This window comes from Lipotes vexillifer, unplaced genomic scaffold (assembly GCF_000442215.2).
Source record: "Lipotes vexillifer unplaced genomic scaffold, Lipotes_vexillifer_v1.1 scaffold490, whole genome shotgun sequence".
NCBI classification, from domain to species: Eukaryota; Metazoa; Chordata; class Mammalia; order Artiodactyla; family Lipotidae; genus Lipotes; species Lipotes vexillifer.
In genome coordinates, this window is record NW_006796397.1 from 3,312,634 (window position 1) to 3,329,827 (window position 17,194).

Below are 17,194 nucleotides of genomic sequence, written 5' to 3' on the forward strand. Positions count from 1 at the left end.
CCCCCACCCCCGCCCTTGCTTCCAGAGGATTAAATATTTAGTGATAAATTTCTGGAATTTGGGATAGGATTGAACAGAGAATTTTTGGTGAAAATCATTAACATACAGATGATTACCTGCTTAAAGCAGTAAATCCTGAGCTCAAGTCCTAGTTCAATCCCTTATCAGCATGTGACCTTGGGTAAATTACATACCTGCTTTAATCCCCAGTTTCTTGTTGAAGAAATGGAGATAACAACAGGAGCTATCTCATAGAATTGTTGTGAGGATTAAGTGAGATGATACATGAAAAGCATTGTAGCACAGAACCTGGGAGTGGGCCCTCGAAAAATGTTGGATATTGCTATCATTCACCCAAGGCATCCTGACACCATTAAGTATTCATCTCTACCATAACTTCATAAAGTTAAATAGTATGCCTTTTAAAGTAGAATTTCCTGTTAATTTTGTATGTTTTATTTCAGATTTGATTAAGGTAATCAAAGACACATTCAAATGATCCCAGATCATTCAAGTTTTAAGTGGCCCTAAATCATAATCTGAATTTTGCTGCTTTTTCCTCTTTGAAAAACTGGCTATTGAAACATAAAGTATTATGTGTCCAAGACTTCAGTCAAGTTACAGAGTATTTTTTTCTTCTTTGTAGCAAAGGAGACAAGTTTCTGACCCTGGTGCTATAAAAAACAAATCTTGGAGAGAAAGTAACAAGAAAGAGTATTGGAGTTATCCCTCTACTAATCAAAAGATGAAATCTGATGGATTAGGAGCATCTGGACATTCATCAAGTACTAATAGAAATTCTATAAATAAAACTTTGAAGCATGATGATTTAAAGGAAAAGGATGGTACAAAAACCGCATCCAAGAGTACAAAAGAATTAAAAACTGTGGGAAAAAATGTTTCTGGAAAGCCCAAACCTATAATAAAGCCCAAAACAGAAAACGGTGATAATGCAAAGTCAGCAAACATGTCACCTAGACAAGTTGTGGAAAGATCAGCAACAGCAGCAGCAAATGGACAGAAAAATTCAGTAAATGGAAAAGGAGTGAGAAATCAGGAAGGTCAAATTACAGGTGCCAGACCCAAGGTACTCACTGGGAACTTAAATGTGCATGCCAAAGCAAAGCCTTCGAAAAAAGTGACAGGCAAAGATTCTCCATGCCTCAGGATTTCAGGGCCCTCCAGCAGATCTACAAATTCAAGTATGGAATTACTGACTTCCACTGACTGTCTGGATGAACCAAAAGAAAATGGGTCAATAAAAGAGAAGCCTTCTGGTCATAAACTTTCCCTTTGTGACTCTCCAGGACAGACTGTGAAAAACAGTGTAGAAAGTATCAAAACTTCCACTGTAGGTGGGTTTTAACACTCTAATTTTTAATAGCTCTTGAGGAGCTTTTTAGGAACAGTTAAAGTTCCTAGAAAAAAATGAACCTATGTTTTGACTTTTATTTAGTTTCAAATGCAAAAAGATTTTAGTAACATATATTCATGCAAACTGAGAAAAAACAGTTTTTCTCACCGTAACATTTAATTTTGTATATAGTGTATGACCAGTGAATTTATACATACTTATTACATATTTATTCCTCAATCTCATGGCTCACTCTTCTTAATTTATAGCAGTAAAATCTCAACCTGTTTCAAAAGTTACCAATGGAACTTCCAATAAAAAAAGCATTCATGAACAAGAAACTAATATAAATAACAGGTAAGCATTCATTGTTTTACCTAGACATTAGCTTTCTCTGGAAGTTAATTATATACTAACTTCTAGCTAAATATTGTTAAAATATCTTTCCTTGGTAGAAAATTTAATATATTTACATAATGATATTTTAAAACTTTTCTTATTTATTATGCAAAATGACGATTGATACAAAATGATAGAAGAATAATTTATACTTGTGGCACATTTTTATGCATTGCTTTACCATAGTTGATCTACAGTTTTATAAACTTAAACACTTCAGAACCTATGATTTTTTTCTATTTTCAGAAAAGAGATATATTTTTTATTTCTTTGAGAAAAAATATTTTTCCTTTTTTTTTTAATTGAAGTATAGTTGATTTACAGTGTTGTGAAAAAATATATTTCATGTATGGGTCTTTTAAAAAATTATGTTTTGGAATCTCAGTGTAATACTGAGCGCAAATAATTTTTCTTAGTGTGCTAAAGAAGGTCACCAGCAAAGGATACAGTGATCCAGTACCACAGGCAATTTTAAAGAAAAGAGGAAATGGCAATGGATATGCTACAGCTCAGCAGAGGACAAAGAATGCCACAGTTAATCTTGCTAAAACTCAAGGTAAAGTTGAAATACTCCCAGGTATTACTTCCTTGTTTAAATTGAATAAGCAGAGCTCTGATTCTGGAACTTTAGCAACAAGTAAGCAAAGTATAACATGGTTTCACTCATTTTACATTCATTTCATATGTTAGAGATGAGATTTTATTCTTCCACTTTTCAGACAAGCATTTTGGTATTTTGGGGTGTGAGTTTAGTTTTTATTTTCTTTTGTGAAAAAAATAATTAAGGGAGTCACTAGGTTATCTGCATTTCTGGTCCTTCTGTATATTATACCTGTGCTTCTTCAAAGTTTCATTGATAAATATAAGAATTCCATCTGCAAAACCAACACTAAAGAGCTCTTTAAAAAGTAATGGTACAATCTAGAGAGCTGTAATACATAGGGAGGAAGAATTTTTCCTCTGGGCTCTGTGCTATGCCTGTTGTTTTTCCATATTCTAATAAAGAGAAGAATACTGATCAGATTGCATAATTTGCTAATATAATAACTGATTTTAAAACTTAATTTGCTTTATGCATTAAGCATTCACATATGTAAGAGCAGTTTGTAAAATGCTAAAACCAATATTGAGGTAGGTAATGAATTAATACTGAAAGTAAATTTAAAAGTAAGCCAGAGAAAAGTTATTCATGTTCTAATGACAGTTAAAAATTAAACATTTTAAAAGATTTGATAATTCTGTTTGACAGATTTAAATGCTCAAAATATCATCTCTAGGACTTCAACCATTATAAACAAATGAATTCCCAAAATTAATCCTCTTTCTTTCCAGTTACCAGCTTAGTTTCAACTGCAGATCTAAGTTGTTAACCCTAATAATAATGATCTGGTTATGAGAAATAAATTAGCTTTGTTACTGTTTGAGGAAGAAAATTGCAACAATTTCAACATTTCTATTTTGTGTTTTAGCTTGATTCTGCTTTTCAGCTATGTGGAACAATCTGTTTTTCCCCCTAGAACTTCAAAGGGAAGAAAGACCCTTACTTCTCTTTTGGCATAAGAAAATCAGATTTTTCTACCCCCCCATATATTTATGCAAATCCAATTCTGGCATAAGGATCAATGCTCTTTACTTGAGGAGGAGAGATCCTATTTTAATAATTTTACTTAAGATACTGGAATACTTCCTCTATATTTGTAATAATTTTTTTTTATTTTATTAGATCACTAACGCCTAATTTGTAATTGTCCATTTGATCATTATGTTACCATTTCATTGTTATCTATTTTATTTCTTCTAAAAGGATTTAAAAACAAATATTGAGTTTCACTCACAAACTGGAAGGTATATTTTTGAATTTTCTTTACTTAGGATCGCAAGGAGAGTCACCAGATTCAGTAAAATCTTCAGGGTCTTCAAGGCAGTCTGATGAAAATGTGACAAAATTGGACCACAGTGTAACTACAGATAAACAAACACCTAAGAGAAAAATTGTCAAGCAAGGACAAACAACATTGCCTAAGATTAGTGCAAAAATAGTAGCAATGCCTAAAAACCTAAATCAACCTAAGAAAGGTGAAACTTTGAATAATAAAGATTCAAAACAGAAAACACTTCCTGGACAGGTTATATTGAAGACTCAGCCTTCTTCTCTGAGACCTTTAAAAAGTGAACCATCTGTTGTCCAAAAAAGTGTGCTTCGTGATGTATGTGATAATAATAACAAAGGCAATGTTTCTGAACAGAAGCCTCATGAACCTCTAATTAATCTCACAGCCAAAATCAGTGATACAGAAACATTTCAGTCACCTTGCATACTTGACACACAAAAGCTATTAAACAATCAAGAAAAAGAGAAGTTGGTGTTAGAATGCCAAAATATTTCAAATCTAGATAAATTAATAAAACATGAACTGGAATCAAAACAGATTTGTTCAGATAAAAGTGAAACAAATTTTTCTGGTCACAAAAAAACAGATCAATGCAACACAGTTAAAATACATTGTCATTCTGATGAGAGAGATAATGTAGATCCAGAATTTTATAGCACCACTGCTCTAAAATCCATGATTTCAAATCCAAATGAAAACTCTTTGAACTCTAATCCAGTTTGTGACCTAGACTCAACAAATGTAGAGCAAGTCCATTCAGTGTCAGATAGGGAGAAGCAAGCAGGGAGAAAAGATACAAACAAAAAATTAAACATTAAATGTGTGAAAGATGTTTTACCTTGTGTTCCTGAACAGACAAATGGTACCTTAAATTCTGGTCAAGATGACAGAAAATCTAGAATTCATGTAGAGGAACAGACAATTCCCAATCAGTTTTCTGACGACTCTGTCATGAATGGAGACAAACACGCTACAGTAGACTCAAATACTTCCTCCAAGTGTTTTTTGGAACAAATACCAGGGAAAAATTCTCCTAAAGATATGGAAACAACAGAAACTCCAGAGAGCCATGAAACTCCAGAAGCTCCATTCATGAGTCACTGGAATTTGAGTACCAGTGTTCTGCATCAGAGAGAGAGTCCTGAATCTGACAGTGGCAGTGCTACAACATCTTCTGATGACATAAAGCCTAGATCTGAAGACTATGATGCTGGAGGGTCTCAGGATGATGATGGGTCAAATGACAGGGGTATTTCTAAATGTGGCACTATGCTGTGCCATGATTTTCTTGGAAGAAGCAGCAGTGACACCAGTACTCCTGAAGAATTAAAAATATATGATAGTAACTTAAGAATTGAAGTGAAAATGAAAAAGCAAAGTAGTAATGATCTTTTCCAAGTTAATTCGACAAGTGATGATGAGATTCCTAGGAAAAGGCCAGACATTTGGTCTCGATCTACAAGAGTCCACCCTAGGGAAAAAGAAACTATTCCACGAGGCAGTATCCAGTTTGCTCAGGAGGTAGATCAGGTTTCTTCCTCAGCAGATGAAACAGAAGATGAAAGGTCTGAAGCTGAAAATGTTGCAGAAAATTTCTCTACATCTAACCCAGCTCTTCAGCAGTTTCAGGGAATAATTAATTTAGCTTTTGAAGATGCAACTGAAAATGAAAGTCACGAGTTTCGTGCAACTAAAAATTTTAAAAGGTCAGTTTTACTTTCGGTAGATGAATGTGAAGAGCTAGGATCTGATGAAGGGGAAGTCCATGCTCCCTTTCAGCCTTCTGTAGATTCTCCTTCACCTTCTGATGTTTTTGATGGCGTTTCTCATGAACATCATGGAAGGGTCTGCTACTCCAGATACTCACAAGGAAGTAAAGGTAGTATTTTAGAATGTAGACAAGAGAAAGGCAATAATGTTTATAAAAACAAAAGCTCTCCCCTGGGTCTTAGTAGCATTGACTCTTCAAGAAAAGATAAACAGAGTGCTTCAGCCACAGAAAAAAAGAGCACAACAGGTGTCCTGTCCAGAGGAGGCAGACAGCTTCCTCCAGAAGATAAAAAAGTAAACAGTGGAAGCAATGTGGTTAATGACTTGCAGCCACGCAGCAAACTTTCAGATAGTGATATAAAATCTCAAGAAAGACCATGTCATCTGGAACTTCATCAAAGAGACCCCAATTCTGACATACCAAAGAACAGCTCTACAAAATCTCTGGACTCTTATTGGAGTCAAGTTCTGCCTCCAGAAGGTCAAGTAAAAGAGAGCCATTCTGCAGCTACCAAGAAAGCTAATATTGCTTTATCTGCAGGTAATGTACAGATATAGAAATGCTAAATCCATAAGAAAATGAGTTTATAGAATTTTAAAGTTGTACATAGCCCTGAATGTTATATTTTAGTTAGATAGAATAATTACTTAAGCAACAGATTCAAATTTTAAATGAAAACTGAAATTTCTTAATAGAATGAAAATAGCTAGTTACTCTTTATTGTTCACTTAAAATCTTAGTGAAAAATTAATATCTAGTAAAAATTTTGGTGGTTTATTAGAGCTAGCCTACTAATAGATTTTACATGAAAGAATAAAGGGAAAAACTTAGTTTGCTATTATTTAGTTATTTATTTCTAATTTAACATAGGAATTATTGACTATTAGAAATTTTATTATACATTGGATATGATTTATGAACTATGCTAATATATATCTAAGAGGGCTGTGCAATAAGTATAGTAATATGTAACTAAAAGCACTGAACTATTTTAACTAGATTAATTATTAAAATTTATATACATTTTACAGAGATTAAGACTTTCAGGATTACTATAATTCTATTCTAAAATTTTCAAGTAAAAAGATAAATTTCCTAAAAGAGATTATATTTAGAAGCAATGATAATATATGAAAAAATCCCAGGCTTATTTCATATGTATAGATGGTTTCCTGTCTAATTGTTTTGTGTGTTTGTCTTCCTTATTATAGTAATTTGAACCATGACCCACATTTAAAGTATGCAATAGTGCCTGACTGAGTAGCTAATGTATACCAGAACTAAGAAAAATACTTATCAGTAGTCCCTGTTCAACAAAATCACAAGAATAGGGAACTCTTTAAAGTTGTACTTTTTTTTCCCTCCTTGCTTGCATCCTCCTTTGCATGTGCAATATATAAGTCTTTAGATAAAATAAGTCTTTAGATAAAATGTATTTATTCTCCCTTTGAAACTGACTTACCTTAAAAGTCACCATCAAATAACCGCCTCTTATTTTCTCTTTAAGTTTCTATTATAGTGAATTAGATACATGTGCGCGTTCTGTTTATGTTTAAGTAATTTATGTTTTCTGTATCACAAGTTTTCAAATTAAACTGGAGAATTATTGTTAGTTGCCTATGTTGATTTTGCTGCTAAACATTACCTTTGAGGTTTTTTTTCAAACGTAGAAAAAGAAATGCCTCAGAAATCTTGTCAATTTTGTATAAATGTTATTTTTCCCATTCTCTGTTTTTTTTGGACAATAACTGTTATATTGTGTTAATATTGTTCTACAGAACTCTGAGGGGTACCAACATGTGCAGTTTTTACATTGTGTAGTATTATGAATTATTTCAGGAGACATAGATGATTGTGACACAGTGGCACAAATCTGCATGTATGACCATCGGCCTTCAAAAACCCTCTCTCCAATATATGAAATGGATGTAACAGAAGCATTTGAGCAGAAAATGGCATCAGAAACACATGTTACAGACATGGATTTTGAAGATGAGCAACACTTTGCAAAACAAGATTGGACGCTATTAAAGCAACTGCTCTCTGAAGAGGATTCAAACTTAAATATTACAAATTCTATTCCTGAAGACTTAAATTTAGCACAGTATCTAATCAATCAGACACTACTTTTAGCACGAGACAGCTCAAAACCTCAGGGTAAAGCACATGTTGACACTTTAAACAGATGGAGTGAACTAACATCTCCATTCGATGATTCCTCAGCAAGCATCACCATGGCTAGTTTTTCCTCTGAGGATTGTTCACCCCAAGGGGAATGGACAATTCTGGAACTAGAAACTCAGCATTAAGAGTATTAACACTTTGGAAAATGTTAAACTATGCCACCCCTTTATTTTTTTGATGCTTATATTATACCCAAATGATAATTGCATTAGCCTATTAGACTATCCTTAATATTGAGGAAGTCTTTCCAATTTACTCAAGTAAACATAGTTTGTTTATTAATATGATATCACATGTAGAAAAAAGTGTTTTTCTAAAAATCTTGAGCATGTTTTCTATAATTATTAGAGAAATTAGAAGACTTGTAAGGAAACCCTTGCTTTAGTTTTCCTTTCCTAACTGATCATTCATTTACTTGTTTATCATTCAATAATTTAAAATGTGAATACACAAGTAGAACAGTCCCTTTACTTTTTGCTCTGCATATGGTAACCATAATTTAACAATAAAAAAACTTATTGTGCTTGTGTCAATTTATGTAGAGTTAATCTGTAACATTCAAACTCAGGTTGGTATGGTTGAGGCTGATGGCTTAATATTAGAAAAAACCTTCGCTTTCCCAACAATTCAGGTCCAGGAAATTGTCAAGTAAATGCATCTCAAATTTCACTGACATTTTTGCTAAAACAGGAGAAGTGGAACTTCCTGTAACTCTTTTTGGGATATATCCGCAGAAAGACAACTGCCCTTGTTGAAAAAAAGTGGGAAAACTGTCCATCTGTTTTACCTATATAGACTTCCTTTATAGTTAATCACTCTCCATTTTTCATTCCATGGTAGAGATATTTTTGAACTGCACCCGCAGTAATCCTGCACTAAATATTACCTTGAAAATGGGTACATGAGGCAATTGAGTTACAGAGTTATATTGTGTGCATGTGTGTGCACATACATGTATGTTTGCTTTTTCCATTTGTCTATATGCTCTAGTTCCCTATTTCCTTGATCAGGTTGTCTTTCAGTCTGTAATTTTGGTAGAAAGGCAAAGATAAACATCTTTTTTACAAAATTCTACTGGGGAGTGAACACTTGGTTACCTACTTGATATTGGTGGATGTTACCCTTAGGGTGATGGGATTTAGTAGAATTGGCACCTCTCAAAGCTTTGTAACTAACTCATAATTTCTCTAAAATAGATCAGAAGGAAATATTTTGGCTTAGAATTCCTTTTCTAAATTAACAAAGTTTCGGGCAATTCCCTGGTGGTCCAGTGGTTAAGACTCAGCGCTTTCACAGCTGTGGCCCAGGTTCAATCCCTGGTCAGGGAACTAAGATCCTGTAAACCATGCAGCACGGCCAAAAATAAAAATAAAAAAATAATAAATTCACAGTTTTCAACAAATGATCAACATCAGAGAGAACCTGTAACTATATTGAATATCAACAATTATATTAATGCATAATCATTTGGTATTCTTATATAATAACATATTAATGTTAAGATTAGCTACTAACCTGTTATACCATACCTTTTTAAACTAGAAGCTCTGCAAGGGACACTCATTCACTCAAACAGTCAAGAAACACATTTGTTCTAGGCACTGAAGTGTGAAGATAAATAAGGTTTGATTCCTGCCACCCAAAGGAGTTCAGTTTCTAATGAGGAGGGAAAACCATATAAGAAAAAGGTCAAAAACAGTATTATAAGAACTTTGTGTCTTAAAGCTGGATGGGAATTTAGAGGTTAGTTTAATCCCTTCAAATTCCCAAGGAGGACTCTGAAGCCCAGAGGAATTTTTAAATTGCCCAGGGTCCCACACTGATTTGTGAGTTAGAATCCAGTATTCCTTAATTTCAGTTTGATGTTATTTCTACCGCACAACACACTTCATTTGACTTTTATCATAAAATCTGAAAACAAATTCATTCATAGATAGTTTGTAGCATAAAGAAATAATATATGATAGAGTCCGAAACAGCACAGATTTCCAAGACAGTGTGTTTTCTTTTTCTCCAAATGTGAAATTGTTTTGTTATTTTTAATAAACTACCTCAGAAGTTCACAAATTTATAATTGAAGCTTCATTTCTTTCATGTCACATTTGCAAATAGATAGTAGGGAAGGACTTAAGTCCTTAAGTATGACCTCTTAGGTAATTTCAGGACGTGTGTTTTCTTATCATGCCCTTTTGTGAACAACACATCTACCAGTCTGTTTCCTGCAGGACTCTGGGCTAGTTCATCATTCAACAAACAGATACTGAAAAATAACTACTAAAATTTATTTAACACTTATTAAATGTTAAGACACTGTGCTGAGTGCTTTAAATATGCATTAACATCTAATTCTCACAACAGTTCTATGAGATATGTCTTATCTTTATTTTATACATAAGGAGACTGATGTAGCATCCTTACCCTGGATGAGCTACCCTAGTGGAAGAAACTAAGAGAGAAATAACACATTATGCTATTGTTTGGTAAGATAACAATTGTATATGGTCAGAGTTGTAATAGCTCAGAGGGAAAAGCTATGAACAGATTGTCAGGAAGAAAAGATTAGAGAAAGCTTCTTAAGGGCAAGTAATATTCAGTGAAGCTTCAGAATTTCCATAAAGGGGCTTGGTGGCTGCAATCTAGTTGGAAGTGTAGGCCAGGCAACTTGACTTGAAGATGAACTTTTATAGGAAGTACTTTGCTTTTCCTTAGATTGTATGTTACAGATCAATAAAAATACAAACGTTTTAAAAACATGCTTTTATACATAGTTTACCTAAGACTCAAAAACTCCATCCATACCAAAAAAAATCTTATTTTTTTAAAATTTGAGTTCTTGATGGAGGACTGATGAAGATTATGGAGAGAATCTAAAGCCCCTTTGTACCATCTCTTGGAGCAATCAAGTAATAGCTGATGCTGGCTTTCAAGGATGAGTAGGAATTTGGTTGGTGATAGGGCATTCTAGACATAGGAGCACCTTAAGGAATGGTGACCAGGATGTGTGTTGAGGATGCAGACAAAGAGTGGTAGAAGATAGGGCTAAAAAGCTGAGGTGGAGTTGGATTCTGGAAGTTATTAAATACTATGCTTAAATGTTTAAACAGTCAAAGCTCTGGATTTGGTAGGCATCATGTCTCTTTCCATTCTGCATTCATTTATTTATTTTTAACTCTCCATGGACAATCTGTTTGCACATTCTTGGGGAAATAACCACCTACTGCTCACAATGGGTAGTCATCAAACTTGTTTCTTAAGTTACTAGGTAACATAACCAGGTGTTTCAGAAAGATAACTGTCAGCAGTAATGAAGATGGCCTGTTTTGGAGAAGCACTCAGATCTCAAGATGCAATTACAATAGTTTTGTCAACCTAAGAATGGGGAATGGAAGAGGATTTGGTAACAGACATTAGGTAGATTGAGATATGGTGGGAGAAGATAGAAAGGAATTTTTTAATTCCTTTCAAAAATAACATTTATTCCACACATATTTGAGGGCCCATGATAGTTCTGGGTATTAAAAGATGAATGGCATCATATCTGTCCTTGAATATCTCAGTTTAGTGAGAGATTGTTAAAATTTTTTCAGTTGTTGTGTCAAAATAAAGCTCTGTATGAAGTGTAATCAGTGTACACAGGAGAGAGAAATGATGGAATGATACTTGGATACTATTTTAGGACTAGTAAGAGTTCACAAGACAAAGGAAGAGGCATATTCGGCAGAAAAAGACTTTAGAGGCAGTGGGGAATTCTTGTTCCATATGACTGAAGAGTAGAAGGGAATGGATGGGGAGGGCAGGAGAGGAAGTTGGACAGGGACATATAGTACAGAGAGGAGCATGATCAGATCTGCATTTTAGAATGATCACTCTGGAAGCAGTATGTACAATTGAGTAGAGCAGGGTTCAAGGCAGGTAGACTAGTGATGAGTGTTAAAATAATAAAGGCTTGAACTAGGGCAATGGCTGTGGAGATAGAAAGAGTGGCCATATTAGATTTAAGATGTGGATTGGAGAAACATTGATTTTGGGTGAGAGGAGGGAGTCATCTTAGAAGACTCAGGATTCTGACTGAAGTGCCTGGGTCGTGGATGACGTCATTAGCCAAAAATTGAAGCAAGCTCAGGAGTGGGGATGAGTTAATTTAGGACATACTGAGTTTGTGAGGCCTGTGGGACATTCAAGAGGCTGAGGACAAAATACTGTGGAATAGTCAGAAAAAGAAAAGCCGGAGAAGAAGACTGAAAAGGAATATTCAGAAGTAAGAGAACTAGGAGGCCAAAGATAAGAGGAGACAGTGATGAATGTATAATCACCACTAATCAGAGAAGGGCAAATCAAGGCTGAGATTCTACTTTAACCTATCAAAGTGGCAAGGATTTTTCAAAGTTTGTAAAAGAAAAATTCAGTGTTAGCAAGAGAATGGTAATTTTGGGATCCTTGTTTGTTGCTGTAGGAGTGTAAATTACCTTTCCAGGAAGTAATTAGGCAATCTATGTCAAGAATGTTTATAACTTTATATCCTTAAACTAGTCCTTTCCCCTCTTGGGACCTGCCATTGAGAAATAAGAAGAATCTGAGACAAAGATTTGTCTACAAAAATGTTTGTCAGAGAGCTAGATATATAAGTGAAAACTGAAAACTAGCTAAATGTCAAAAGTAGCAGAAAGTCTAAATTATGGTACATCTATATAACACATTATGAAATGATTAAAATTGTTTTCAAAAAATCTATTTCATGTCAAGAGAAGATATTTATAAGAAAAAAACCCAGAATATTAATTTATAAATATAACATCCAATTTTCTATACTTACAAGTACATAGAAAAAGAGACTTGAAGGAAATAACTATATATTAATAGTGGTTATGGTTAAGTGGTGATTATTATTTTTATCTTTTAACTCATATTTTCCATGTTTTCTACAAGGCACAGAAAAATAAGTATGTTTGTTTTTAGGTAAGTAGTAGCGGTTAACAGTGCCAAATGCTGTTTGAAATGTCAAGGTTCACACTTAGACTAGTACATTGGATTTGGACATTAGGACTTTATTGGTAGTTTTTGTCAATTGATGTTTTCTTTAGAGTAGTAGTAAGGACAGAAACTAGACTACAGTGGGTTGAAAGAAGTAGAACTTGTTCTTTTAAGGAGCCTGACTGAAAAAGAGACAGTGGTAGCTTGAAGTTACTGTTGTTTTTAAGATAAAAGTAACTTTAGCACTTTGAAAATAAGAGGTTGGGAATAATCAATGAATCAGGGGCCATAAAGGAAAAGGCAGGTGAAGGTGGGATCAAGCACAAAGAATACTAACTGATACAGGGCATTTCAAGGAACTCCAGGTGTTTAAAGCACTAAATGCATGTGGAACAGTAGAGGAAGATAAAGCTGGAAAAGTATAGGAAGGCCAGGACATGAAGAACCTGTAAGCCATGCCAAGGACTGGGGGAAAGCCATTTAGGCAAACATATTAAATATTTTAAATATATTAAATCAAAGGTAAACATATTATAGGACTGTTTTTTGTTTGTTGTTTTGGGGTTATTTTTGGCCTTGCCATGCGGCAGCTGGGATCTTATGACCTGAGCAGAGATCGAACCTGCACCCACTGCATTGGAAGCATGTAGTCTTAACCATTGGACCACCAGGGAAGTCCAGGACTTTTATTAAGATTATTCTAGCTGCATAGTGTGGAAAAATATCTTAGAAATAGAGGCGACTGGAAGAAAGAAGACCTGTAAAGTGGTCATTGGAATAATTAAGGAGAAAAAGAGACCCAAACTAAGGGAAAAATGGCAAAGATAGAAATAAGAAGATGGATTTGAGAGAAAATTAGGAGGTAGAATGAACAAGATGTGGTTACCAACTGAGTATGAAGACTTGGAAGAAGGGATAAAGGTGATTCCTCTTCATACCCCAGAATTCTAATAGGTAAAAAATGGAAGGCTGATGCTTTGTAGTTGAAACAAAGATAATTTTCAATTTCGACATGTCACATTTGAAATGCAGTTGAGACAACCAAGGTATGTAATATGTCTTTCAAAATTCAGAAACCCAACAAACTATGATCTTTCCACTCCCCACTCCATGTACTGCTAGTTTTGTTTCTTTGTGTTTTTTTGGTGGGGGGGAGTAGGGGGGCTGGAACTTGGTTTGTCTCAATTTAGTGATTTATTGCAGGAGCTATTTTGGGATTAGAATTATCTACATACTCTTCTCCAGTGATATGTATATTATTTATACTATAAATTCCTATATTAAGACTACTTTGAATCCAGCTAGTTAGATATGAGAAGTATACGTTTCTATCATGTTAATATTGCATGAGTTACTTTCAGTGTTTGTGATTCATCTTACACACAATGGTTTCTTAATTACTTCCAAATTTAGCCAGTATTATCACAAGAATTTTAATTCTAATCTGAGAATTTCAATTCTATTCTGATTCTCTATTTTATGATAACATTATCAATTAAATAATACATTTCCAAATCAGGAAGATATTAGGAAAAAATACGTCCACACCAAAAAATACAGTATTTTTCCCTAAAAGGGTTTTCACATAAAATGTTCTAAAGCTTACCTCCTTTTATTCAATTTATGGTCAACTTTAGTCTGGCAAGAGAGCTAGATAAAAATTTAGAATAGAAATATACCTGCATTTAAACAATTACCTGCTTAGGGAAGAAGATGTCTAACACTCTTACAAAATTGTCCTTTTACTTAGATCCAAACTCTCAAAACATGCATAATCTACTTTTAAAGTCAAGAAAGTAAATAGAATACTTTCCTACAGTCTTCTGATGTGGATAAATTATAGAGAACAACACAAATTCAAGAAGTTAGAAAAATAACATTAAATTGAATCCAAAGAAAGTAGAAGAAAGGAATTAACACAGGCAATAATGGAACTTAATTAGAAGTCAGAAAAAGAATAAAACTGATAAATCAAAGGGCTAATTCTTAAAAACAAAACCACCCACACACTAGCTTAATGGAGAGAAAAGCATAAGTACACAATATTAGACAGAAAAACAACAAATTAATAAGGTAGTATTTTATGCAACTACATACAAATATAGTAGAAAACCTGGATGAAATGAATAACTTCTAGAGATATATAAATTACCAAAACAGGCTCAAAAAAAGACAGAAAATCTACACAGATTTTTAGCCTTGGAAGAAACTGAGAAAGCATTCAAGATCTATCATTTTGGCATATTGGAGAAAAAAGAAAGCTTCCAGATGCAATTTAAGAAGCCATCATAATGTGATCACCAAAATTTAACTAAAGATAGCATAAAAGAGAAAATTATGGAATAATATCACTTAATAATCAATGCAAAATTCCTAAAAGATCCAGAAATATATTAAAATAATAATATGTGGCAATTTATTTAAGGAATGTAAGACAACTTAAGGTTGGGAAACCTATTCATATACTACATCCATATTAATAGGTCAAATATAGAAAAACCATCTCTGTAGATACCAAAATTTAACTTGAAACAGTGATGCCAAAAAGTACTATAAGAACAGGTGAGATTATTTACAATTGCCAAGATATGGAAGTAACCTAATTTTCCATCAACATATGAATGGATAAAGAAAATGCAGTGTGTATATATATATAAATACACACACACACACACACACACACACACACACACACACAGTGGAATATTATTCAGCCATAAAAAAGAACGAAACTTTGCCATTTGCAACAACATGGATGGACTTGGAGGGCATTATACTAAGTGAAATAAGTCAAACAGAGAAAGACAAATACTGTATGTTATCACTTATTTGTGGAATCTAAAAAATACAACAAACTAGTGAACATAAAAAAGAAGCAGACTCAGATATAGAAAACAAACTAGTGAGGGAGGGGCCACATAGGGGAAAAGGATTAAGAGGTACAAACTATTATGTATAAAATAAGCTACAAAGATATATTGTACAACACGGGGAACATAGCCAATATTCTATAATAACTATAAATGGAGTATAACATTTAAAAATTGTGAATCAGTATTCTGTACACCTGTAACTTGTATAATATTGTACATCAACTAGACTTCAATAAAAAGAAAAAAGATAAAAAAGGAAAACGTGTGATACTTTAATATAATCCTGCAGTAAGAAAGCACATAAGGGCTTCCCTGGTGGCGCAGTGGTTGAGAGTCCGCCTGCCGATGCAGGGGACGCGGGTTCGTGCCCCAGTCTGGGAAGATCCCACATGCCACGGAGTGGCTGGGCCCGTGAGCCATGGCCGCTGAGCCTGAGAGTCCAGAGCCTGTGCTCTGCAATGGGAGAGGCCACAATAGTGAGAGGCCCGTGTACCCCCAAAAAAACAACAAAAAAAGAAAGCACATGAAATCCAGAAAAAACACATGGAACTCCAAAACATAAAATATAAGATTGTTAATTTGGTTAGTTAAATTTTAGAATGAATATATGCCCCAGATATCATAAACAGAATGAAGAGGCAAAAGATAAACTGGGGGGAAATTTTTTTCTTTTTAACAAAAACTAAAATGCAAATGGCTGTTAAACAATCAAAAGATGTCTAACCAGACTCAAAGAAGCATAGAAAAAGAACCATAAAAGAGTTTTTGAAAATATGAATACATTTAATAAGTAATAAATTTGATAAGTGAGACTATTATAAGTAAATAAATGACTATCCACTAAACATTTTAATTACTTAGGAACTATGAATGAAAACTAATTAGATGCTTTGCCAACATAAAAAATTATTGGAGTTAATTAGATTCAACTAAGCAATTGAAATATATTAAGGTAGAGAAACAATTCCAAGTATTATTATACTATACAAGTTTAAATTATTGGTCAAGTCAGTTACCTTGCTTGGAATTCAATTTCACTTCTAATTTTGAAAATCAACCTAAAATTCTGGGCAGGCTACATTAAAATCAATCCAAGAACAGTGTGTGGGTTGACTGTACTTTTCATAGTCAATGAAATAAGAAAATCTAAAAACTACTGAGGAAATGAAATCATTTTGAGCTGTCATGTGCATCACAAATGCCTGAGTCAGTTTATATTATCACACAGATTTATTTATAGCATGTCAGTGTCAAACAGCTATCACTGCCATCACAAATCCTTATTTGCTGCTTTTTCATTTTTTAAATTTTTTAGAAGCAGGAAATAAGTCATCTTATAAGATCATTGTTTAATTCATTCATTAAAATGATCTTACTGATCATTTTAAAATTTGCTTGAACATAATGTTGACTTGACATCTTAGAAACAACAATTCAGTCAGGAGACTCTAAAGTTAGTAATACTGGGCTTCCTGGTGGCGCAGTAGTTGAGAATCTGCCTGCCAATGCAGGGGACACGGGTTCGAGCCCTGGTCTGGGAGGATCCCACATGCCGTGGAGCAACTAAGCCTGTGAGCCACAGCTACTGAGCCTGCGCGTCTGGAGCCTGTGCTCCACAACAAGAGAGGCCGCGATAGTGAGAGGCCCGTGCACCGCAATGAAGAGTGGCCCCCGCTTGCCGCAACTAGAGAAAGCCCTCGCACTGAAACGAAGACCCAACACAGCCAAAAATTAATTAATTAATTAATTA

General features: G+C 34.1%; 1 protein-coding gene and 1 non-coding gene across 2 annotated transcripts in view; both read left to right on the forward strand.

Annotated features, from left to right (window-relative positions):
• BTBD8 (BTB domain containing 8) overlaps positions 1–8,131 on the forward strand; it is a 19,491-nt gene extending 11,360 nt beyond the window's left edge. The window contains exons 5-9 of the mRNA XM_007468532.1: positions 647–1,355; positions 1,624–1,711; positions 2,170–2,309; positions 3,626–5,956; positions 7,256–8,131. Coding sequence (XP_007468594.1) covers positions 647–1,355; positions 1,624–1,711; positions 2,170–2,309; positions 3,626–5,956; positions 7,256–7,725 — 3,738 coding nt within the window. The 3' untranslated portion in view covers positions 7,726–8,131. The remainder of the gene's footprint in view (positions 1–646; positions 1,356–1,623; positions 1,712–2,169; positions 2,310–3,625; positions 5,957–7,255) is intronic.
• Positions 8,132–8,856: 725 nt separating this feature from the next.
• TRNAE-UUC (transfer RNA glutamic acid (anticodon UUC)) lies at positions 8,857–8,928 on the forward strand. The gene has a single exon. It is a non-coding gene; the product is annotated as a tRNA-Glu (tRNA).
• The last annotated feature ends 8,266 nt before the right edge of the window (positions 8,929–17,194 follow it).